Source organism: Anas acuta, unplaced genomic scaffold (assembly GCF_963932015.1).
Source record: "Anas acuta unplaced genomic scaffold, bAnaAcu1.1 SCAFFOLD_162, whole genome shotgun sequence".
Taxonomy (NCBI): Eukaryota; Metazoa; Chordata; class Aves; order Anseriformes; family Anatidae; genus Anas; species Anas acuta.
Window position 1 is genome coordinate 14,232 of NW_027076049.1, and position 26,016 is coordinate 40,247.

At 43.5% G+C, this 26,016-nt stretch overlaps 1 protein-coding gene across 1 annotated transcript; it reads right to left on the bottom strand.

Moving 5' to 3' along the window:
• Positions 1–4,774: 4,774 nt before the first annotated feature.
• LOC137848884 (ubiquitin carboxyl-terminal hydrolase 42-like) lies at positions 4,775–21,287 on the bottom strand. Its single transcript, XM_068668381.1, is given in 19 exon segments — positions 4,775–4,803; positions 5,231–5,321; positions 6,192–6,351; positions 6,612–6,933; positions 8,081–8,391; positions 8,942–10,066; positions 13,735–13,823; positions 14,623–14,904; positions 15,585–15,726; positions 16,190–16,290; positions 16,485–16,625; positions 17,003–17,114; positions 18,032–18,114; positions 18,647–18,717; positions 18,874–18,941; positions 19,146–19,248; positions 19,408–19,518; positions 20,115–20,315; positions 21,059–21,287. Coding segments are annotated over 19 exon segments (3,771 nt in total).
• Between the last annotated feature and the right edge of the window lie 4,729 nt (positions 21,288–26,016).

A 26,016-nucleotide genomic window follows, 5' to 3' on the forward strand; every position in this document is an offset into this window, starting at 1 on the left:
CCGAGGAGGAGGTGGTGGCGGAGAAGGAGGTGGAGGCCGAGGAGGAGGTGGCAGAGGAGGAGGAGGCGGTAGAGGAGGAGGAGGAGGTGGCGGAGGAGGAGGAGGCGGTGGAAGAGGACGAGGTGGCAAAGGAGGAGGAGGTGGTGGAAAAGGAGGTGGTGGAGGAGGAGGTGGCGGAGGAGGAGTTGGCGGAGGAGGAGAAGGTGGAGGAGGAGGTGGAGGCGGTGGAGGAGGAGGAGGAGGCGGTGGAGGAAGAGGAGGAGGCAGAAGAGGAGGAAGTGGCGGAGGAGGAGGAGGTAGCGGAGGAGGAGGAGGTGGCGGAGGAGGAAGTGGAGGCGGAGGAGGACGTGGAGGCGGAGGAGGACGTGGCGGAGGAGGAGGAGGCGGTGGAGGAGGAGGAGGAAGTGGCGGAGGAGGAGGAGGAGGCGGAAGAGGAGGAGGTGGCGGAGGAGGAGGTGGCGGAGGAGGCGGTGGCGGAGGAGGAGGAGGTGGCGGAGGAGGAGGTAGCGGAGGAGGAGGAGGTGGCGGAGGAGGAGGTGGTGGCGGAGGAGGAGGAGGTGGAGGAGGAGGAGAAGGAGGAGGAGGTGGAGGAGGAGGAGGAGAAGGTGGAGGAGGAGGAGGAGGAGCTGGAGGAGGAGGAGAAGGTGGTTGAGGAGGAGGAGGAGGTGGCGGAGGAGGAGGAGGAGGTGGAGGAGGAGGAGGTGGCGGAGGAGGAGGTGGTGGCGGAGGAGGAGGTGGTGGTAGAGGAGGATTAGGAGGTGGCGGAGGAGGAGGTGGTGGCGGAGGAGGAGGTGGTGGCGGAGGAGGAGGTGGTGGCGGAGGAGGAAGAGGTGGAGGAGGATGAGGTGGCGGAGGAGGAGGAGGAGGGGTGGTGGTGGTGGTGGTGGTGGAGGAGGTGGCGGAGGAGGTGGTGGCGGAGGAGGAGGAGGTGGCGGAGGAGGAGGTGGAGGCAGAGGAGGAGGTGGCGGAGGAGGAGGAGGCGGTAGAGGAGGAGGAGGCGGTGGCGGAGGAGGAGGAGGAGGCGGCGGAGGAGGAGGTGGCAGAGGAGGAGGAGGTGGCGGAGGAGGAGTAGCGGAGGAGGAGGAGGCGGTGGAGGAGGAGGAGGAGGTGGCAGAGGAGGAGGTGGTGGCGGAGAAGGAGGTGGAGGCCGAGGAGGAGGTGGCAGAGGAGGAGGAGGCGTGGAGGAGGAGGAGGAGGTGGCGGAGGAGGAGGAGGCGGTGGAAGAGGACGAGGTGGCAAAGGAGGAGGAGGTGGTGGAAAAGGAGGTGGTGGAGGAGGAGGTGGCGGAGGAGGAGTTGGCGGAGGAGGAGGAGGTGGAGGAGGAGGTGGAGGCGGTGGAGGAGGAGGAGGAGGCGGTTGGAGGAAGAGGAGGAGGCAGAAGAGGAGGAGGTGGCGGAGGAGGAGGAGGTAGCGGAGGAGGAGGAGGTGGCGGAGGAGGAAGTGGAGGCGGAGGAGGACGTGGAGGCGGAGGAGGACGTGGCGGATGAGGAGGAGGCGGTGGAGGAGGAGGAGGTGGCGGAGGAGGAGGAGGCGGCGGAGGAGGAGGTGGCGGAGGAGGAGGAGGTGGCGGAGGAGGAGGAGGCGGCGGAGGAGGAGGTGGCGGAGGAGGAGGAGGTGGCGGAGGAGGAGGAGGTGGCGGAGGAGGTGGAGATGGTGGCGGAGGAGGCGGTGGAGGAGGAGGAGGAGGCGGCGGAGGAGGAGGTGGCGGAGAAGGAGGAGGTGGCGGAGGAGGAGGAGGTGGCGGAGGAGGAGGAGGTGGCGGAGGAGGAGGAGGCGGCGGAGGAGGACGTGGCGGAGGAGGAGGAGGTGGCGGAGGAGGAGGAGGTGGCGGAGGAGGAGGAGGTGGTGGAAGAGGAGGAGGTGGCGGAGGAGGAGGTGGAGGCGGAGGAGGAGGAGGTGGCGGAGGAGGTGGTGGAGGAGGAGGTGGAGGCGGTGGAGGAGGAGGTGGCGGAGGAGGAGGAGGTGGTGGAAGAGGAGGAGGTGGCGGAGGAAGAGGTGGAGGCAGAGGAGGAGGAGGTGGCGGAGGAGGCGGTGGAGGAGGAGGTGGAGGCGGTGGAGGAGGAGGTGGTGGCGGAGGAGGAGGTGGCGGAGGAGGCGGTGGAGGAGGAGGAGGGTGGCGGAGGAGGAGGAGGTGGAGGCGGAGGAGGAGGTGGCGGAGGTGGAGGCGGTGGAGAATGAGGAGGCTGTGTCGGAGGAGGAGAGGGCTTTCAGAGGAGGAGGTGGCGGAGGAGGAGGAGGTGGCGGAGGAGGAGGTGGAGGCGGTGGCGGAGGAGGAGGCGGTGGCGGAGGAGGTGGTGGCGGCGGAGGAGGAGGTGGCGGCGGAGTAGGTGGTTGCAGAGGAGGAGGTTGCGGAGGAGGAGGAGGTGGCGGAGGAGGAGGAGGTGGCGGAGGAGGAGTAGGTGGCGGAGGAGGAGGAGGTGGCGGAGGAGGAGGTGGTGGCGGAGGAGGAGGTGGAGGCGGAGGAGGAGGAGGAGGTGGCGGAGGAGGATGTGGCGGACGAGGAGGTGGCGGAGTGCGAGGTGGAATAATCCAAATAATCCAAATGGCAGCGGTACATTAAATACATGTAAGATTTCCAGTTAAGTTATTCAGTCATTCCAATTGTTTCATCTTCTTCCCTTGTGTTTCCTATTCTGTACTGAACCAAGACTGCAAATTAATATCCCTGCAATCTTGCTTTACTACTAGGAAATAAATTTGTGAGGAGCATTTGTTTCCCCACTTCAATCAGGCTGTACCTTTGCTGGCTTAAATCAAAGATTCTAGAGACTTAGCCTTGCTCTAGAGGACAGAAAATCTTCTGGACAGCACAGCAATAGAAACTGAGAAAAATAACTGATCCAGCTGTGACAACATGATCTAACTTTCCAACAGTGGGCTTGCATGACTTCCATACTAAAATACCACAAGATTAACACAACTTGGTGGCTTAACAAATAAAGACACCATTCAGATTTTTCTCAAGGTGTTTTAACAAGCCATTTCTCAGTTTTCTTTCTGCTACATAATTCACCATTGGTTTAAGAATCCTGGAAAACAGAAGGGCAAAAGGTGGCAACACAAACCCATAAAGTTGGGGTATTTTTAGCTAAAAGGACAGACAGGACATTTATGTGGTCTTGAGTCTTTCAAAGAATGCCATGGATTAAGTCAACCTGTTCTGGTAGTCTACGGATCACTTTGGCTTAGGAAGACAAGCCTGGGCTTTTCAATTTGGTCATTCAGAGCAACTTCATTACAACTTTAGTCCCTTCACCCTTTCTCCTTGTGAATACCAAGCACCCTTTCAACACACAAACTTGATGTTACCCCTTCGTCTACCACCCCTCACACTTTTAACAGCTGGAACTGTTTACAAAGACTCAGCAGTCCTGAGAATTTAAACATAACAGGGATCTATCTTTCTTTACCTGCTGAAACAGAGGCGTTTTTTCTCTGGTCCGTCAGGCATTCCCTCTTTTAATTCATCTCCAGAAACCAAGGATGCATCGTCATCACTGTCGAACGTATCATCTTGTAAAATAGGATTTAAATGGTCTGAAAGACAAAAGAGGTTTGTTAACTTTCCTGAATAGCCTTTGTCTCGTTCTCTTACATGAATACAGCTTCTAAATCAGTGCCAAAACCCTTTCTTCATTTGAGAGCACACACTGAAAGCTATTTCCTAGAGTTCATCCCACCACAGATCTAAGGAGATGGCACAAGGCCCTACAAAGCTGTACTAAGTCCCACTGATGTGTACGTATAAGGTACGCTACTCTTGGTGATTTTTTTCTCCCCCTTAGAATAAAGGAGATTACAAACAATTTCCGCAGTTGCTAAATAGTTAAAAAAGAAACACAAACAAACAAACAAACAAACAAAAAAAAAAAAAAAAAACCAAGACCATTTCTTTCTGGAGGAGGTTCCCACAATGAAAGCACGGGGATTAAGGATGTGATGGCCACAGAATTCCATTCATCTAGTAAATATCAGCGCTAATTGATCTCACGTGCACATGTATAGTACGATCCACAAACATTTAAATTAGGAGACTGGTTAAAAATGATGATAGCTAAAGCAGTATTTAGCTTAGACCAGTTATACTTGTATCCTGGTCCCGACATTCTTCAGAAAGGAATTAGAAACATTGACCTAGAAATGCTTCCCCTCCAAATATCTGAGTTTTGATTTTTTAAAGAAAAATAGGTGCCTTATACTTCAAACCTCAAGTCAACCTCTACAAATGCTAATTATCTTAGCTGCCGTCAGAAGCAGGATGCTTCAGTAGAGAACGCATCGTCCTTTACTGTGTATTGAGTCATTCAGGGCTTCCATTTGGCATTTCAGTTTCGAATCCAGAATAAAACCTATGCGTTATCTTCCAGACATGCCCAAAAGAAAGACATGCACATGCAAATAATAAAATTCTACCATCATTATGTCTGAAAGGTTTAAGTTGATTGCACAAACCACAAGTTTTTGCTTTAGCAGAATTATAAAGAAGTGGATGCTGTGGTTATACCTTGCTGTAGGTCCTCCTTTAGTGCAAGCTGTGCATGCGGGAAGATCTGCACAACTTGTAAAATATTCGCTCCTGATCTTTTAAAAAGTGGCTTGAAAATGGGTGATAGTGCTTGTCCGGGTGAAGCCACGATCCTGTTTGATGCCGGAACAACCTTCTTCAGAGCCATGAAAAAGTCCTTTGCTTTTATTTTAATAGAAGCAACCTCTCCCTACTTGCATAAATCTGAGGATAGCATCGGCGTAGAGAGCACAGCGCAGCTTCAGTACATTAAGATTTGATATCTGCACCACAGTATCCTAACAAACAAAAATCAAACATTACATCAGTCAAGGCCCAGGTTTACAACATGCAACATTTAAAGAATTTGTAATGCCAAAACCAAACAGGTTAACAGGGAATTCAAAGTGCTACCGCTCTGCAGGGAAGTTTCATGTTGCGCACTGTCTGATATCCTGCGCTTATGCAGCTGAAGCAGACTCCTCATCAAAAACTATACTCTTGAGGAAGATGCCCCAGAACCATTTAACGTTTTCAGACAACAAAAAGAACGACAACAAAGAGTAAATAGATGAAAGCATCTAACTCTGATTGCTATGAAGGCGTGCCAGCTGCCTCGTTGACTAGTTGTGCAGCAAGGCACAAGAGCTTGGGTACTGCCTGGTACAAGCTAAGGTTCTTTACAACTTGCTCACAAGCAAGAATCCATTTTGGTTTCAGTCTTACCAATGCATTTCTCAGCTAGTTCATCAAGCAACATGTCCGGTGGCTTAGGGGTCCAGTCACGAGTATGAATCTTGAAAATTTCTTTTCTAGCCTGGAAGCAAAATCATTGCATTTTAGCTTGTCTCAAGTTTTCCTTAAAAATACCAACAAGAAACAAACAAACCAAAAAGCAAGCAAACAAACAAACAAACAAAAAAATCCCAGTCCTCCCTCAAAACCCCTCATCTATTAATACGCTTTTCTTACTTGCTCAACTTTCAAGTATTTTACAGTTATTTAATATACACTCTGCATTTTCAACCAGGAAATTGAATATTTCTTATTTGTTATACTGAACTTTTTCTAGGAACCTACAATGAAAGAAAAGGCATTTATAGCTTCAATAACAAGTTTCCAAACTACGAGACCTAATGACCCAGAGGAAAATACTGTAATGAAAAATTTATCCAGAAACATTTCTTTGTTGTCCAAAAAACTTCTCTAAAACTTAGCAAGCTTTCATTGTGACAGTCTCATTACTTCATCACATTTGCTTTTCAGTCAGTAAATGCACAGAAAGCACTTCTGGCACAATGCTTCAAATTGCTACAATTACTATAAAGAAGAAAATAATTATGACTCAAACTACTACCACCGATCCGGGGCACAATCAAATGCAAACACGTCCCCTATTCATTCAGAAGTGAAGGATTGAGACCAAAAACACAACTTCATGATGAAAACGCCCAAGTGGACTAAATAATTAAGCAAACAGGTACAACGTTGGGAACGAAAGGTTTGATTATAAAACTAACTACTTGGTGGTATCATCCTGACCATATATATCCAGTACCAGATTTGCCCTCCATGGAACAACGCAGTGTCTCCACATATCACTCTTTTTTCAAGTTGTCAATTATTTGTTTTTCCTATAAAGTTGGACTTTGCCATGGTAGAACTAACGTTGAATTCAAGTTCTCACCTCTTTATTTGGCAAGTTGAAGAGGAACTCTCTGCCAAAGCGTCCTGGTCTTCGTAAAGCAGGATCTATAGAATCCAGTCTGTTGGTAGCTCCGATTACCACGATCTCCTCTCTGTTATCTGTGCCATCCATAAGCGTCAGAAGAGTTGAAACAATGGAACTAATAGAAAAATATAGTTTTTATTTACTGGTTCAGTAAATTTTGTTACATTCCACATGACTTTCTTGATGCCGGAACAACCTTCTTCCTAGTAGTCATTCAAAAGTGGGAAAAAAATAGTCTACCAAGTCGGGGTTTTTTTTTGGTTTGATAATACATCTGCAGACTGGTAAGTCATCAAGCACTTCAAGACTGTTTGAAATAATCTCTACATTAATGGAAAAGGAGTACTGCACACTTCTGCTCAGGAAGAAAATCACGGAAAATGTTCCGTGATGTTCCCTCTTGCTTTGGTAATGCTCTTTCTCAGTGTTTTTAGTCTTGTCCTTTCTACCTTGGACTCTCTCTGCAATAGCTGAGGAGGAAAGCTTTTTAGAGCTACATTCAGTGCCACACTTGAGAGAGGAAGTTTGCCGCAATTTCTCACCAGGCTCAGAAGTCTCTTTGCCGTACAAAACATTTTCATTAGAAATGAGGTCACGTTCTTTTGATCTTCTTGGTTTCTCCTTGTCTCCACCGTCATCACATTGGTACTGTGCGAGGTATTCATCCTTCCCAGTAGATTTCGGAGGGTCCGCGACACTGCACAAAATAAAATCACATTTCTCACTTCTGCTGAAGGACGTGAAGATTAACAGTAAAACCTTCCAAAGGCAAACAAACAAACAAAAACCTCCAGACTACAGGAACACTCGCAAAGATATGCCATTTAGAAACCTCTCCTGCGATAAGGACACCTTCTCCAGCTCCCAGAGAAAGTGTTTTTTCCCCTCTTGCTTCTGAAGCCATTGCACTAAAAAAGCACACACATCTGTCTCCCTCCACATGCTGCTGCTCTGAATAAGAGCCAGAAGATTCAAAACCACCCTATTTGGTCTCCCCACATAGCCGAAAAAAACACCAGTTGAAACAGAGTTTTCTACCTCTCTCCCAAGAATTTACATTCACGTATCCTGTGACTGCAAAAATAGAAGGCGGGGCTCAGGAGGAACAGCCAGTGTTGGAAATGAAAAAAAGCAGCCTGTTTCTTCAGAGTCCTAAGCCTATTCTACTAGGAAAACAAAACAAAACAAAACAAGAGGAGAGGAGACCAACAGCGGGAAATTTACCTATTCTCCAGGTGTTCAATTGCAAAGCCTCCGCTGGAGGATCAACAGCTGTGAATTGAGCGTGCTTAGGAGAAATCAGATCTACGTCTGAACCACAACTATTTCAGTAGTATCACTAACTTATGTTACTCTGAAGAAGCAGTCAGCACCCTTTCTATGTTAGGAAATAGCTGAACAGAGTCTGTTATTCACGTGAAGTAGTCAGGCAGGTTTCTTTAGGAAGGCTGGGTTTCACTAGAACATTACTAGCCTGTAAGCCTCATGGCATCACCTTCCATCTTGACTGCTAAACCTCCTTGCTCCCTACTATCTTCTTTGCCAAGATACAGCTGTCCACGTTTACTTTTCCTACTTGGCTGGACTGAATTTAAGAAGGGATCTTGCAACTCTTCCTCTTGTTTGCCACTTAATCATCACACCAAATGAAAACTATTTGCCTTTCACCTCTTTATATCAGGCATTCTTTCCTAGTGGTCATTTAAAAACGGAAAGAAAAAGTCCATCCGCTTTTTTTTTTTAATATCCAGCAGACTGTTAACTCACCAAGCACTTCAAGACTGTTGGAAATAATCTCTACATTAATAGAAAAGGAATTCCTCAAACACACTGCGGCCGCTTACCTTTAATACACTCGTTGGATGAGACGGAGCTGTATTTCTTGCTTTCGCCTGCACTGGAAGGCTTCCCTTCCTTGTAAGGTTGTTTACTGCTCTCACTTCTGCATTGCTCACATGAAGAGCCATCTGGAGGATGGGATTCTTCCTTCTTCTCCCGCGTTATCTTCTGGAAACGAGGATCTAAGTGTTCCAAGGAGCCTTTCACTTTCCTGCTGTTTCTCTTTTTTCTTCTTTTTCTTCTCCTTTTTCTTCTTGTTTTACGCTTGCGATTGGCATTGTCAAAGTGGAGCACACAGAAACACAAATCGTGAAGTCTGAAAGAAACATGCAAGTTTAAAAGAGAAAAAAAGATGTGGCACTTGTTGCCTATATGAAACTTTATTTATTTTACCACAGGTGATGATTTGCAGCATGTCAACTATTTTGTGGTGCTTTGTGCACACGCAACTTACTTTAGATGTAGCAAACTTAAGCCCTCAGATTGGAGGACCATAGGTCCTGGTTTGTACACAGATCATTAACAATGGCTAGCTCTGGAATACGTGCAAGCAGAAAAAAACTTTTAACCTAATCCAGAATGGTGTACGGATGTGTTTCCAACTATGTGGTCCAAAGCTAGTGCTCTGACACAATTCAGCAATAGCTTTCCTATCTTCACTGATCAACCTAACAACATGATCCCCAGCCAGCTGATGCTATCTAAGTAACTTAGAAACTACCAGAAAAAAAAAAAAAAAAAAAGAAGAAGAAAAAAAGAGAAGAAAAAAAAAAGGAGAAAAAAAAAAAAAAAAGAAGGAATACATGAGAAGCACCCAGAAAAGAATTAGGATAAAAAATGCGGAGTATGCTGGAATCCTTGCTTACTTGGAATCCTTCTCTCCATGTTTATCCTTAGACTCTCTCCATGTTTATCCTTAGACTTCTTTTTCTTCTAGAACTTGTGATATTTTTGCATTTTTTTCACCACCTAAAAGCTCCTTTTCTATCTTTCTGTCTTTCCTTTCTATTTCACTTTCACTATCTTCTGCACGGGTAGATTTTCTTTTTCTGTTTCCTTCTGTTTCATTTTTCTGGCGACAGTTCTCCAAATGAGCTGACACAGGTGGAAGCGCATGTCTTTCACGAGAATGTCTTCCAGAATGTTGCTGAGATACCGAGCAACGATGCAAGTCTGCTCCGGGTGTGCTAAAGCGACGTCCATCTTCATCTCTCAAGAGGGAACCGTGAGGCCATCCACTTTTGTAATGATAATGCTTATGTGACCTGCCGTAGTAAGTTGCAGTCCATTTGTCAAAGGCTGCATCGCCGTGAGAGAACTTTCTCTCTCTACTGTCTCCTGTCGCATGAGGTGAATAGTAATCATTGTAATAGCTACATCTTTCCCACCTCCGTGCTTCATCTCGATAGTATCTTTCTCTGCTCCAACTTCTTTCCCCTTTGGATCGGTAATATCTATTGCTACCTTGTTCTGATCTTCCTCCGCTGCCAGATCTGTACTTTGAATATTTGACTGCTCTTCTGCCATTCTCAGGGCTGTTTCTTTCACCAGGGAAAGATCTGCACCTGCTTCCCTCCCAGTGCTCCTGCTTGTGACGCTTTTGCTCAACAACTTCCACACTCTGAGAACACCTCCTCTTGCTGGAAGGACCTGCTTTTTGACTCTCCTTCTCTTCACTAGGAGCATGTTCCCTCTTGCTTTGGTAATGCTCTTTCTCAGTGTTTTTAGTCTTGTCCTTTCTACCTTGGACTCTCTCTGCAATAGCTGAGGAGGAAAGCTTTTTAGAGCTACATTCAGTGCCACACTTGAGAGAGGAAGTTTGCCGCAATTTCTCACCAGGCTCAGAAGTCTCTTTGCCGTACAAAACATTTTCATTAGAAATGAGGTCACGTTCTTTTGATCTTCTTGGTTTCTCCTTGTCTCCACCGTCATCACATTGGTACTGTGCGAGGTATTCATCCTTCCCAGTAGATTTCGGAGGGTCCGCGACACTGCACAAAATAAAATCACATTTCTCACTTCTGCTGAAGGACGTGAAGATTAACAGTAAAACCTTCCAAAGGCAAACAAACAAACAAAAACCTCCAGACTACAGGAACACTCGCAAAGATATGCCATTTAGAAACCTCTCCTGCGATAAGGACACCTTCTCCAGCTCCCAGAGAAAGTGTTTTTTCCCCTCTTGCTTCTGAAGCCATTGCACTAAAAAAGCACACACATCTGTCTCCCTCCACATGCTGCTGCTCTGAATAAGAGCCAGAAGATTCAAAACCACCCTATTTGGTCTCCCCACATAGCCGAAAAAAACACCAGTTGAAACAGAGTTTTCTACCTCTCTCCCAAGAATTTACATTCACGTATCCTGTGACTGCAAAAATAGAAGGCGGGGCTCAGGAGGAACAGCCAGTGTTGGAAATGAAAAAAAGCAGCCTGTTTCTTCAGAGTCTTAAGCCTATTCTACTAGGAAAACAAAACAAAACAAAACAAGAGGAGAGGAGACCAACAGCGGGAAATTTACCTATTCTCCAGGTGTTCAATTGCAAAGCCTCCGCTGGAGGATCAACAGCTGTGAATTGAGCGTGCTTAGGAGAAATCAGATCTACGTCTGAACCACAACTATTTCAGTAGTATCACTAACTTATGTTACTCTGAAGAAGCAGTCAGCACCCTTTCTATGTTAGGAAATAGCTGAACAGAGTCTGTTATTCACGTGAAGTAGTCAGGCAGGTTTCTTTAGGAAGGCTGGGTTTCACTAGAACATTACTAGCCTGTAAGCCTCATGGCATCACCTTCCATCTTGACTGCTAAACCTCCTTGCTCCCTACTATCTTCTTTGCCAAGATACAGCTGTCCACGTTTACTTTTCCTACTTGGCTGGACTGAATTTAAGAAGGGATCTTGCAACTCTTCCTCTTGTTTGCCACTTAATCATCACACCAAATGAAAACTATTTGCCTTTCACCTCTTTATATCAGGCATTCTTTCCTAGTGGTCATTTAAAAACGGAAAGAAAAAGTCCATCCGCTTTTTTTTTTAATATCCAGCAGACTGTTAACTCACCAAGCACTTCAAGACTGTTGGAAATAATCTCTACATTAATAGAAAAGGAATTCCTCAAACACACTGCGTCCGCTTACCTTTAATACACTCGTTGGATGAGACGGAGCTGTATTTCTTGCTTTCGCCTGCACTGGAAGGCTTCCCTTCCTTGTAAGGTTGTTTACTGCTCTCACTTCTGCATTGCTCACATGAAGAGCCATCTGGAGGATGGGATTCTTCCTTCTTCTCCCGCGTTATCTTCTGGAAACGAGGATCTAAGTGTTCCAAGGAGCCTTTCACTTTCCTGCTGTTTCTCTTTTTTCTTCTTTTTCTTCTCCTTTTTCTTCTTGTTTTACGCTTGCGATTGGCATTGTCAAAGTGGAGCACACAGAAACACAAATCGTGAAGTCTGAAAGAAACATGCAAGTTTAAAAGAGAAAAAAAGATGTGGCACTTGTTGCCTATATGAAACTTTATTTATTTTACCACAGGTGATGATTTGCAGCATGTCAGCTATTTTGTGGTGCTTTGTGCACACGCAACTTACTTTAGATGTAGCAAACTTAAGCCCTCAGATTGGAGGACCATAGGTCCTGGTTTGTACACAGATCATTAACAATGGCTAGCTCTGGAATACGTGCAAGCAGAAAAAAACTTTTAACCTAATCCAGAATGGTGTACGGATGTGTTTCCAACTATGTGGTCCAAAGCTAGTGCTCTGACACAATTCAGCAATAGCTTTCCTATCTTCACTGATCAACCTAACAACATGATCCCCAGCCAGCTGATGCTATCTAAGTAACTTAGAAACTACCAGAAAAAAAAAAAAAAAAAAAAAAAAAAAGAAGAAAAAAAGAGAAGAAAAAAAAAGGAGAAAAAAAAAAAAAAGAAGGAATACATGAGAAGCACCCAGAAAAGAATTAGGATAAAAAATGCGGAGTATGCTGGAATCCTTGCTTACTTGGAATCCTTCTCTCCATGTTTATCCTTAGACTCTCTCCATGTTTATCCTTAGACTTCTTTTTCTTCTAGAACTTGTGATATTTTTGCATTTTTTTCACCACCTAAAAGCTCCTTTTCTATCTTTCTGTCTTTCCTTTCTATTTCACTTTCACTACCTTCTGCATGGGTAGATTTTCTTTTTCTGTTTCCTTCTGTTTCATTTTTCTGGCGACAGTTCTCCAAATGAGCTGACACAGGTGGAAGCGCATGTCTTTCACGAGAATGTCTTCCAGAATGTTGCTGAGATACCGAGCAACGATGCAAGTCTGCTCCGGGTGTGCTAAAGCGACGTCCATCTTCATCTCTCAAGAGGGAACCGTGAGGCCATCCACTTTTGTAATGATAATGCTTATGTGACCTGCCGTAGTAAGTTGCAGTCCATTTGTCAAAGGCTGCATCGCCGTGAGAGAACTTTCTCTCTCTACTGTCTCCTGTCGCATGAGGTGAATAGTAATCATTGTAATAGCTACATCTTTCCCACCTCCGTGCTTCATCTCGATAGTATCTTTCTCTGCTCCAACTTCTTTCCCCTTTGGATCGGTAATATCTATTGCTACCTTGTTCTGATCTTCCTCCGCTGCCAGATCTGTACTTTGAATATTTGACTGCTCTTCTGCCATTCTCAGGGCTGTTTCTTTCACCAGGGAAAGATCTGCACCTGCTTCCCTCCCAGTGCTCCTGCTTGTGACGCTTTTGCTCAACAACTTCCACGCTCTGAGAACACCTCCTCTTGCTGGAAGGACCTGCTTTTTGACTCTCCTTCTCTTCACTAGGAGCATGTTCCCTCTTGCTTTGGTAATGCTCTTTCTCAGTGTTTTTAGTCTTGTCCTTTCTACCTTGGCATCTCTCTGCAATAGCTGAGGAGGAAAGCTTATCAGAGCTACATTCAGTGTCACACTTGAGAGAGGAAGTTTGCCGCAATTTCTCACCAGGCTCAGAAGTCTCTTTGCCGTACAAAACATTTTCATTAGAAATGAGGTCACGTTCTTTTGATCTTCTTGGTTTCTCCTTGTCTCCACCGTCATCACATTGGTACTGTGCGAGGTATTCATCCTTCCCAGTAGATTTCGCAGGGTCCGTGACACTGCACAAAATAAAATCACATTTCTCACTTCTGCTGAAGGACGTGAAGATTAACAGTAAAACCTTCCAAAGGCAAACAAACAAACAAAAACCTCCAGACTACAGGAACACTCGCAGAGATATGCCATTTAGAAACCTCTCCTGTGATTAGGACACCTTCTTCAGCTCCCTGAGAAAGTGCTTTCTCCCCTCTTGCTTCTGAAGCCATTGCACTAAAAAAGCAAATGCATCCGTCTCCTTCCACCTGCTGCTCTGAGAAAAAAGGCATAGGGGCGAGCGGGGAACAGCCAGTGTTTCTCCAGACAGTGGAGAAAAATGGAAAAACATTCTATGAAGGAACACAAGTTCTCCTTGAGGCACCAACCTGCATCAGAGTGATATGCTCAGTGCTGATCATTAGTTCTGTTCGTAACGCTGGACATACAGCATGGAATTGTACTAATTTAAATCCTTCCATTAAATACTATTAGTAGACAGGTAAAACCGTAACGAACTTCCATAAGGTCTTGTCTTAATCAGACTGTGCTCATTTTACCTCGTTTCCTCTGACAAGCTGTTCAGCTGGCTGGCTGTGAGGGACTCCGTGATGACTTCTCGATTGACTGAAGGCATAGCTCCAGGCATCTGCAATCAAAACGCACAAGTCAGCAGACAAAACAATACTATTTGTAGTAGTACTGAGGACTAGTCTTGTCAGAATTTCTCCATTAAATGGTAAGCAAGACCGTTTTGAGTTGTATGCATTATCTACACTTCAAAGATAACCCCAACTCACCTCCCAAAATCTACTTTATGAAACTTAGGAATTTTTATCTCAGCTGAGCTTAAGTTGACAAGTTCTAATGTAAGCTCAGGTCTGCAAATTCTAATGGGATAATACCACAAAGTCTTACAATCACATTTGTGCTGTGTTTTCTCAGTATTTCACCTGAATTAGGAACACAATAAACACTCCCGAATACATCATAGGTGAGAAATTCTCGATGGAGCAAATCTATGTTTCAAGCAATCCATTTGTTTTAGAAAAGAACATCTCAGAAGGTTTAACAGGTTCAACTCGGCAAGTGGAATCATCAAGTTTCAGTGCGTTTTCTTTCGATTCATTACCTAACCTAATAGCACCATTTAGTGAATCGGTTTTTGGCAGCTCATGCTGGGATCTTCCTTCGTCAGCATTCTGACAGGAAGAACCGGAATGCTGCAATGTACGGACTACCTTTCCAACCAAAATTCCATTAGAGGACATTGCATTGCAATTCCTTTTAAATAAGCCCTTTGACTCCTCCTCAGATTTTCCTGAAGATTCTGCACCGTAAGGGACTGTGTTATCAGAGCTGAGTTTAGGATTTTCATTCACTGTTGGCTCCACAAAAATCTCATCAGAAACTTTTTTGCTTGTTTGCATTTGCTTCATTTGCATTACCGAATTTGTAATTGTGGATGAAGGAACAGCCTGGTAGAGATCTTCATCCTCCGCAGCACTGCTAAGACAGTCAGGCTGTGACACAGTCCGACGAGCAGGCAATTTATTGTGAATACTGGTGGTGATCTTCTGTTTTCTTGACGGATCAGTAATTGAAGGCCTGGTAATTGTCTGGTTTTGAACACAGGCCATCGGTGGTGCTGAAGATGGCCTTTTTAGGGTGACACCAGTGGTCTTTGCGTCCTCTTTTATGGATCCATTTCCATTTAAACGGCTTGAATTCTGTATTTAAAAAGAAGAAATGGCAAGATGGATTAACGCAAACACTGCATTTAACATTTTGAAACACAAAACTCTCCTACTGAGTATTTCTACAAATGGTCTTAACACCTACAAAGAAAAACACACTGCCCTTTAAAGATAAATGCAAGTCCAATAAGCGTATTCAATTCCTGCTTTTGGTTTACAGCCGATTGGAATCAAATTAACATCATCTTTGAAAACCAGCCAAACAACTTAACATTACCTGCTGCTATTCCCAAATATATTTATTTTCCCCTTTAAACATACCCTGAAAAGCCTGAAGTAATTGTTCTGGTGCTCAGGAATAAGACACTTAGTTTTCCCTGTCTTAGCTAAAGTGACGACGATAGGAAAAACAAGTCCTCTTTTAAATGATTCGAGGATTAGTACACTCTGCTTAAATTGTCAAAGAGCGTAGCTCTCTATGCTTTAGAAAGCTGTCTTGGAGGTATAAAGTAATGGAGTCGCATGGCTGCACAATTTAGCAGTAACCACTGCTTGAATGACTCTGGCTGTAGCATGAAGGCTGTGAAGAAAGCTGCAGCATGGGAAGGAAAACAAAACTAAGATGCTGAAAACCAAACAAAAAACCCCACACCAAACCCCAAACCCACTAGCAGTTTGGTGCCGTTACCTGCCCTCCCACTTCCCTGAATTACCTTAATCATATGAGGAAGAAGTCGTGGTCCCATAAATCCAGCCTGCTTACTATTAGCCCCCTGCTGACCAGGAGGGAATGAACAGGGATAAGATGGTGCTGGCAAGTAAAACGCACGTTCTCCAAGTGTCAAATCATAGCGCCTTCAGAAAAGAGCAGTGATCGTAGTTTAGTTTTTCTTTCAGCCTACTCTTGGATTAAATCCCATCCTATAATTTTAGAGGAACAGTTCATACGATATGGAAGCCTTCTCTACAGAAGGCTTCGCCAAGACTACAAACTGAAAAGGAGAGAACAGTCTTGCTACTAAGACTATCACTTTCAGAACAATAATTCATTCTTACACCACAGATGACCTTCATTTCTCTCCTTCTCTAAATTAGCCAGCTACAGGTAACACATAGATAGCAATTTACACAAGTGCTGCTGTTTCAGGCCAAGCAACAAAAGATAATAAATGACACAGAGAATTTCAGGTTAGACAGAACTGAATTAGACAAATAATAATCTTTCCCTGGGATAGCAAGAAAAACACTTGCAAAACAGAAAAATATCAATAACAGGAAAGTAAATCTCTTCTGAACACATGTTAAGATTTGTTATTACCTGATATAAAAAAGTATGTAAGCTTGCTGACCAAGAACTCTCTTAATGTCAGTACGGACTACTTTAGCATCATTCATCTGATACCAAAGTCCATTACCAGCCTGCAAATAAAGACAACCATTTCTTTAGGTGAATTGCACGTGTTCCAAATGAAATCACGGATAGGAACAAAATACACACGTGTCAAATAAAAATATAATGAAATCTTTTTCCCTAGAAACAGTAGCTGCTAGTCACGCTTTCACTGGTTTGCCAGCACAACCTTTACCCTGTTAGAAATGCTGTTGACTTCTACCTTTACATAGCATATATAGTGTCCTGAGTGACAGCTGACACCGTGATGTACCAGCACCGCGTATAAGGCGTAGAGCAGTGGTTCTCCCATTGACTGTGACATGTAGGCTCTCAGGTCCAAATACTCCGGATATTTCACCTCCTAAAGAGAGACCAAGAAGATAGAAAAATTATCCCAGAGTACTTCGTGGACTAGCCAGAGAAAAACACTTCCAAAAAACACAGACTAGAATTTATTTCTAGAATATATTTCTAGAAGATATTTCTTGATTCACTACAAATAAGTCTTCCCATAAACAATGTTTAAGACTAGAAGTTGCAGAGAACTGTTCCCTGATGAATCAGCCTTCTCAGAGGAAAGCATATGCTTCTTGTCAAGCGGGAACTTTATTGATAGTAAGAGAAAGAATAAGCCATAGTCGTTAGTCTACAATTATTGTCTGAAAATATAAACAACTTTCAGCTTTGGGGGATGTCCCATTACACGATGATATAGTTGTATTACAGTGGTAAATATACCTTGTTGATCTTTCCACCTGTGAAATCTGCAAATCTTTTCAGTGATATTGTGAGAACCTTGGAAGAACGGTGTATGGTAAATCTCTTGGATGCAGGAACCATCTTTTTACACCTTAAAAACAAGCAGAGATAAGTGTTTGAAGGCATCTTCTTTTTTCGCCCCCAAAACAAACTCATTTTAATGTCTCACGCATGCCTGTGCTATTTGAATGACATTTACTTGCATAATAGGTTGGTCTTTTTTCTCTTCATAAACCCATGCACTGCGTGTCAGGTTTGTTAATACAGTGAAGAAGGTAAATTCTCCCAAAACCCCGGGCATAGCAGGAACAGGAATCTCTCACTAAAGGGTATTACCAGGTTGGATGGCAAGGTACCATTTCTTGGTCTACAAAAGTGGCTATTTGAACTCCAATCCTGGATACATTCTTTCAGCTTTCAAGAGAAATACAAATAATGAAAGTGGAACGAGAGAGCCTTGGTCCCCAGGACTAGAAATTGCAAATAATCTCCAACATAGGTCGTCTATCAACATCAAAAATACAACAGAAGCACATGGTCATTCTACAGGACGGAGACATTTAACAGTAGGAAGTCTTCATGTACTGAGCTTGTCTGGAAAGACACTGAAACTGTCTGCCATCCTTTGAAACACAATAGTTCAGTTTGATACATTGCCCGCTCCAAGGTAGGACCTACAGTGTAAGCAGTGAAAATTAGCCACTAGCCCAGAGAACAACGGAAACTGGGCAGTTTACATCAAGAAAAGTACTGTCGAGAGCTAATAAATAGAAAGAACAAAAGTATCTCTTTTTGAATTCTGATGGCAAAATACGAGCCAGAGAATTGCAAACCCATAGGGAATGCCTCTGAACAAGACTTCCCCCCTCCAAAGAAACAAAAATCCAAGTGTTTTATACACTTCCACAAAACTTGTAAGTAGATCCAAAGTTTAGAGGTAGTCCAACAGAGTCATGCAACATATAAAACTGACATCTAGGATTAAGACCTAATTCGTCAAAATCTTACTCGCTACATTTATAGCAATTCTCTCCACCCAGCTCTTCAGGTTTCACAAAGAGTTCCAGAGCTCTGGTAACAGATGAAACCGCCTAGAGGAGCGAGAAAGAAGAGCGTAAAGTCACCGTAAATTCAAAATTCCAGAGACGTACTAGTGGTTTATAAGAGAATCTTACTAACATACTCAAGCGATCTACTATGAGCACTGTGAAGAAGGAGGCAGAAAGAGCATGCTCAGCATTGACCTCACCTGGAAGTCATTTGACTTCGGAACAAATACTTTTCCAGTAGCCTAGACAGCATCTATAGTGTGCTTTGTCATCAATACTGGGGACAAATTCATCAGTCTAACAATTAGATGTACATTGGGGTAGAACAACAGAGAAGTGTGACAGCATTATAATTTTTGCAGAAAGAGAATTCTTTCCCCTTAAACCCAATGCAAATGTGGAGACTATTTACATGGGTTCCACAGAAGGACAAAGTCCAATCCACTTCCTTAGCACCACCAAGCTCTTACGTTTTAACATTATATGTGGTTTGGTTTTTTAAGGTAAACAAGTTTAATTTAGAAAGTTATGCATGTACTTAAACATCATGAATTATATTTAGAAAACATCTTACCTTTATATCCAAAGTGATATCAAGAAATGCCTCATACGTATCCGAAACTGCTTTGCAATTCAAGCACTTCACTGGAAGCAAAATATAAATGCTTAACCTTATGTGAAGGAGACTAACTGTCCAAATTCAAGTTGTTGCCAGATACTACTTTAGACAAACTACAGACTGCTTTACTACCGACAAAAGACACAGATCAGTTCTAAGGACAGGAATATTTTTTAAAGTACCTCTCGATCTTAGAAATCCTCCAAATATTTGATGAATGATGGTGGTAGCTTGAGAAGATCTGTCCAATCTGGAAATAAATTATAATCAGACCTCAGAAGATTTAAGGCGCACAGTTAACTCTTCAAAGAGTTTTATGAAAACTAAGGATGATGTAGACTTTCGTTGCTGATTGTAAATAAGGCACTAAAAGGTGCTAGAGATCATTTTTGATAGTAAATAAAGGACTAGAAGGTGCTAGAGAATGTATGAAAGTGAACTTGTTTATGCTTACTCGGTGCTTCCATTCAAGCACGCTTCCTGCATAGCATCAACAGTATAGCGCAAGAACTCGTGTGCGTCTTCTTGACTGCCAAAACGGAAATGTTGTCCTATTCCTAAAGAAGAAGATGATAGTATTCACCTCATTTAAAAATGAAATCATTCTTCTATTTCTAAAATCTCTCTTCTTTCTAGTGTTAAAACCACTTATACACATCAAATAAGTATTTGAAGATTACAAGCTATCGAAAAGAAACACATCTGAAGCCACTTACGACTGAGATTACTGATAACATGCGTAGGCTCGATGGCATCAACAGTGCAACGCAGGGCCTGGTTAATGTGAGTCTCCATCGTGCACATCATGCAAAAATCTTGTTCACGACCTGAAGAGTGAAAGAAGAAAGCATCCCAGTCCAGCAAAATATCCAGAACTACAAACAAACATCTAAGTAAAATTTAAACTATAGATACCATATCCACTCTCCTTGCTACATTCTATTCTCCCAAGATGCCAATGTCCCAACAGTCTTGTAACATTTCATTTCACACAACTTTACAGAATAAAAATATCCACTAAGCCTGTATTCAAATGCATTTTGTGATGAGAAATCTAAAAGACTACTGCAAAGTCACATTTGTAAAGGCTGACAGGAATGTGAACTCCACAGGCTGAAAAACGTATTACTCTCTAAAATTACTACTAAATGCATTACTGTCCAATGCACTTCATTATTCCCACGAAGCAATAAATGATCCTTTAATAAATACATAAATAAATAAATAAATAAATAAATAAATTCATTAAACAAACAGTGCATTAATTGCACTCCATATGCTATTCGGAGCCCACTGCTAATACAGTGCTCAAAGCCAGCTTCTACAGGTAAAATCAGGCAAATAAGCTTGTCTCAGAATCACTGCTGTTCTTTCACCTTCAGAGCTGTCCAACAGATTCGAAATACTCTTAGAAAGTACTCACATGACTGGCCGTGCTCGAGAGAAAGCATGTAATTGGCAAGTGGGGGTGTGTAGGTCAAACACTGTAGAGTAGCATTAAGAAAACATGTGTTGCCAAGATTGTACAGGCCAACTCCAACACTTTGTGTTTCTCGCCAATCCATACAAATCTTCTCAGGTGGAAAAAGAATGCTCTGTGGCGGAGCAATTCCATCATTAACGACTGCAAGAAAGTTAAATTTAAAAAGAGATTTTGTTTGTTTGTTTCTAAGGAAGGTATTCAAAAAAATACTATTCTGCAGGAGCACCTAGAGGAGCTAGCTACAATCGCAGCCAGAAAAACTTATTGCAGACAGCTTTAATACCGCCAAATTCAAATTGGCTGGTCAACACAATGTTTCGGGGAAAAAAAAAAAAAAAAAACAGCTTTCGTCAACCATTTTAATTTTTCTAAGGCAAGGCTAACTGCCATTCTGTTTGTAGTACCTAATGCCAAGTTCCTCTCCATCTATAATCTTTAACCTGATTAACTCAACTACTGTTTTTTTCCTTATTATAACTTAAACCACAAGCTTAGACTTGAAATTATACGGAAAAAAGGTAAAAACTAGTAACTAGGAATGACGGTACCCCTACAGATACCAGATCTTTTCCTGAGCAATGTTATCATTCAAAAAACGTGTGAAAAATGGAAGCTGTGAATAGCAACAATCAAACACTTTTCTTTGCAAAACGGAAAAGACATGGATAAATCTGTGCATTACAAAAAGCTCCCCATATTTCTCTGTTGACTGTAAATATATCAAAATTAATTTCTGTAACATCAGTCACTTCAGTTGCCTTAGGGGATTCGCTTTTGAAGTCTTTGTTCACACTAGTCCCCTTCTCTATCAGTGCAACAAGTAAGAACTGCATTTTCTACTTTTGCTTTGAAGAAAATGGAGTCGGGATAAAGCTCACACTTACTTAGATCTCTTGGGGCAAAAGCCTTAGATTTTTCAGATGATCTACAGTAAATAGCACCTCCACGTCCTTGGGCCACAGAGACTTGGCTTGAATCTTCTGCAGGCGGTATCTGGCCCCAGTTTGCGGTGCGTGACATCAGTATTTTAGTACTTGGTTTCTTGGATTTGCCAGACCGCCTTGAAGAGGGCTTTTTAGACTTTGAAGATTTGGGCTTCTTAACTACAGTCATCGTTGACATCTGCGACGGAGACAGAAGTTCTGGTTGACGTAAGAATATCAAGAAGCATTCCAAGAAGAAAAGAGTAGCAGAAGTCCTGTCACTTAATCTCAAAGAAACAGCCTTAAGAACTAAATCGCTGGTATGAATGATTTAAAAAGAATCCCCAAACTAAACACACAAAGTGAAAATTTCCATCTAAACTCTATCGGTATTACTTTTAGCTTCTGCAGAACTAGTGGCTGATGCCATTTCTTTCACTTCTGTAGGATTTTAATCCATTCCAACTCTGGAGTCTTTTTAATATAAAAATGTAGAAGACATTCTCTGAGGGGAATCAGTTATTTATTGATTTCCAGAGTTGCACAATTATCTGTTAATTATTACCTATGATCTAATAGATAATTGTTGCAATTATCTATTGCTGGCGTTAGTAATGGAACACTATTACTTCACTGCCTGCGTTTTTCTGTTTCGTGTGCACAAAGGTACCCAGAACTCACTGCTCCTTTTCTTCTGTCTTTCCAGGGATCGCCCTCTACCTCACTGTCTACTGCACCAATCATGAGGGGGTTGTTGTTATTCTATAATGAGCCTAGCTTTTAAATACACCTTTTCTGGGCGTCACTTTGTGATAGCAAGTTAATTTGTGAGGGCTCCTCAGTCTACATCATGTGGTCGCTTTTTCCAGGTGAAAAAGTGGAGCCGTAAGTGGCAGTACACTAAAGCCCTGGCATGTTGAGATCCAAGAAGAGAGATGTTTGGCCCTCCTTCTCACTCCTGGGAACCATATACCTCAAAACCCACAGAGGATGGGCTATATCTCAGAGAAATCTTGGGAAAGGAGAGCATGAAGAGCACGTTTGCAAATTTATTTCTCCCCGGGCTTCTTCTGCTTCTCCAAGAAATACGAGTTTGAATAGAACTTTGGCAGCAGTACTTCTGGTGTTTTACTCCTACCACATTTAAAACTCCTACAAAAAACTGAAACGTTAGACTAAAAAGCAGCTCTTTCCGTTCTGCTTTGTAAAGTTGCACGTTTTCCTCATGCAAAACAACAGGGCAATGTAAGCTAGAAACGGAAATGCTGAATGTAAAACAAAACAAAACAAACCTCAGCCCTCCAGGACAAAAGCCAATAACTGCTACAAAGTCCTTTTTAAAATGCTGATTAGGTTTCAAGGTGATACCGCTTTAAATAAGCATAATTGTGTGTCCGTAGGCAGAAGCATCCATGACAGGATGAACTTCTATACTTCATGTTTTGTTACTGTCTTACTGTAGCACACAGGGACTTGTTACCTATAGGGAAACCACTAACCTAATGGAGCGTTTAAAACATAAGCTAGTTTGTTATACCAAAATGACTGAGAGAACAAAGCATAAAGTGCTTTCAGATTTCTAGCACGCCTTGATTGCTATCCATTAAACTTCAGACACGTTAAACAAAACACAGTAAATAAGAAAACTCCTAGTCCCACAGCTGGCAAATTATGTGCAGAGGTTGTAACTAGAACTTTTTTCCCTTGACATTTTACATTTAAGATTGATTTTAAATCCATTCTATACACACTTTCCGTTCCTGAAAAAACAATACGCAAACCTGAAAAATGCATTTACACGAGAAATGAAGTCGTCCTTGTCCGACTGGAAGACTAAGGTGACAGCTCCTGGGCTCAGGGATTTTCAGATAAGCTCCGATCTTCACCAGTGACAGCTCCTTTTTTCGGATTGAAAGAGAAAATGTTTCAGCAACACACTGAAAACACACTTAAGGGACAAGAAACAAAATTAAGACTGTAGTGAGAAGGAGAAAAGAAAAACAATACTGGGGAAGAAAGGAAAAGGTAAAGGAAAAAGGAAAAAGGAAAAAAGCCTTGATCTTTATACTGACCAACGAGATAAGCCTTACACATTTTTAAGTTTATTTTTGACAACTGATTGAGGCGCTACCAGGTATTAAGTACGATTCAAGAGCAAATATTAACACTAGAAAGAAGAAATCCGATCCACCACCACTGTTTCAAAATACATCCATTTCTAATGTGGAGATAACGTCTCTCTGACAAGGTAGTAGAAAAACTGTAAATACCGACAGAGCTTCCTCTCCCGATGTTCCATATACATACCGATGCTGTTCCTACACCTACGCTCTGAGCATAAATTTATGTTGACATGAGTATCGGGTGTTACTCCTCTCTTTGTTTGCCTTGAGAGACACACCTCTTGTCCACTGAAAAGTAAACTCAAGATTCCAGATCAGTTAAGACAGTTGCTATCCCCCCATTCAGAGTTCTGCAGCAGCACTGTTCAGATGTGTTTAGCAGTCTCTTTAGAAAACGTTATCACTTAGGACCTGCTTCTCAGTAGGTACACGTCTGGCCTCCGCTTAGCAGAGAGTCAATCCCACCTTAAGCTTTCGTACAAGAGCCCCTTCACGAAACGGACTTGGGCCCTGACATAACTGAGCTTAACCTTTAACCTTGAAGCTTCCTTAAAGAAGGAAGCAGCACCCAGGCCAGGAAATAGAAATTAATCGTCACTTTACCCTGAAACGCAGTGAGCTATTCTGTGCTGGCAGGATTGCTGCCGGGCTGGCCGACGAGGCGGCAGGCAGCTCCCCGGGGCCACAGGGCCTGTCACAGGGAGCCGCCGGAGGTCTCCAAGGTCCGGGAACAGCGGCAACAGCGGCAACAGCGAGGACAGAGGGGACAGCAGCAACAGCAGCAGCCACCTCAGCCAGGGCCGTCTCCACAACCGCCAAAACGGCCTCGGAATTCTGCCGAACTCGGAGCTCCAGCATGACGCCTTTTGAACCTGGCCGCTGGAAGGACCTGCTTTTTGACTCTCCTTCTCTTCACTAGGAGCATGTTCCCTCTTGCTTTGGTAATGCTCTTTCTCAGTGTTTTTAGTCTTGTCCTTTCTACCTTGGACTCTCTCTGCAATAGCTGAGGAGGAAAGCTTTTTAGAGCTACATTCAGTGCCACACTTGAGAGAGGAAGTTTGCCGCAATTTCTCACCAGGCTCAGAAGTCTCTTTGCCGTACAAAACATTTTCATTAGGAATGAGGTCACGTTCTTTTGATCTTCTTGGTTTCTCCTTGTCTCCACCGTCATCACATTGGTACTGTGCGAGGTATTCATCCTTCCCAGTAGATTTCGGAGGGTCCGCGACACTGCACAAAATAAAATCACATTTCTCACTTCTGCTGAAGGACGTGAAGATTAAGAGTAAAACCTTCCAAAGGCAAACAAACAAACAAAAACCTCCGGACTACAGGAACACTCACAAAGATATGCCATTTAGAAACCTCTCCTGTGATTAGGACACCTTCTCCAGCTCCCAGAGAAAGTGTTTTTCCCTTCTTGCTTCTGAAGCCATTGCACTAAAAAAGCACACGCATCTGTCTCCCTCCACATGCTGCTGCTCTGAATAAGAGCCAGAAGATTCAAAACCACCCTATTTGGTCTCCCCACATAGCCGAAAAAGACACCAGTTGAAACAGAGTTTTCTACCTCTCTCCCAGGAATTTACATTCACGTATCCTGTGACTGCAAAAATAGAAGGCGGGGCTCAAAAGGAACAGCCAGTGTTGGAAATGAAAAAAAGCAGCCTGTTTCTTCAGAGTCTTAAGCCTATGCTACTAAGAAAAAAACAAACAAACAAACAAAAAAAAACAAAAAAAAAAAACAAGAGGAAAGGAGAACAGCGGGAAACTTACCTATCCACAGGTGTTCAATTGCAAAGCCTCCGCTGGAGGATCAACAGCTGTGAATTGAGCGTGCTTAGGAGAAATCAGATCTACGTCTGAACCACAACTATTTCAGTAGCATCACTAACTTATGTTACTCTGAAGAAGAAGTCAGCACCCTTTCTATGTTAGGAAATAGCTGAACAGTCTGTTATTCACAGGAATTATTCAGGCAGGCTTCTTTAGGAAGGCTGGGTTTCACTAGAACATTACTCCGCAAGTCCCTTCTATTCCTTTTCCCCTTAGAATCTGGGGATGTTTCAGCTAAAAAGGAGGGCAGAAACACTCTCCGTAGGTCTCCACCATGTAGTAAAACAGCGCTGTGTACCTGGTTAACTTCTGCAGCCAGCAAAGCATTGCTATTTGCAGCAGTGCCCTGACCCCAGCCTCTTGCTGAGCTCCGTCCTGTGCTGCTCGGATGCTCCCGCTGCTCAGACACGGGGGCTTAGAGAGCCACCGGGCCAGCACAAGCCCCCGAGCTCACTGTCAAACTTCACTTTTGGCATCTTTCACTTCACCAGCGCCGCCGGATGAGGAGCCCAGCAATGCCTGACGCCGCTCCGGTCTCACCTAAACGCGGGGCAGGAAATTCAGATTCAAAGCTGCGAAGGTTTTTCTTAGTGAAAGCATGGAATGAGTGGCCATCAGTGACTAACCTTACAGGAAGGCATTCACTTTGTGAATGCTGCAGTGAGTGAAGACTGAAGGCGTTTTCTGAGTGACCTAAGGAGAGCCCTCCCCGAAAAGCAGGACGTTTTATTGTCTATGTAACATCTCCTTTGAAGGCTCGAGCATGAGATACACCAGGTTTAAAATCTCAAGACACGGATCTGCCACCACAGAAGCAATACATTTCATCTACTAAGCCTAAATACCGTATTTTGCCTCCTCTGTAGGTTTAAAAAAACACGGCCATGCTTGAAGGAATGCATTCTCAGATATTCTACGTATTTACAGTGCTTTAATTAATACCACAGACATGTTGTGCTG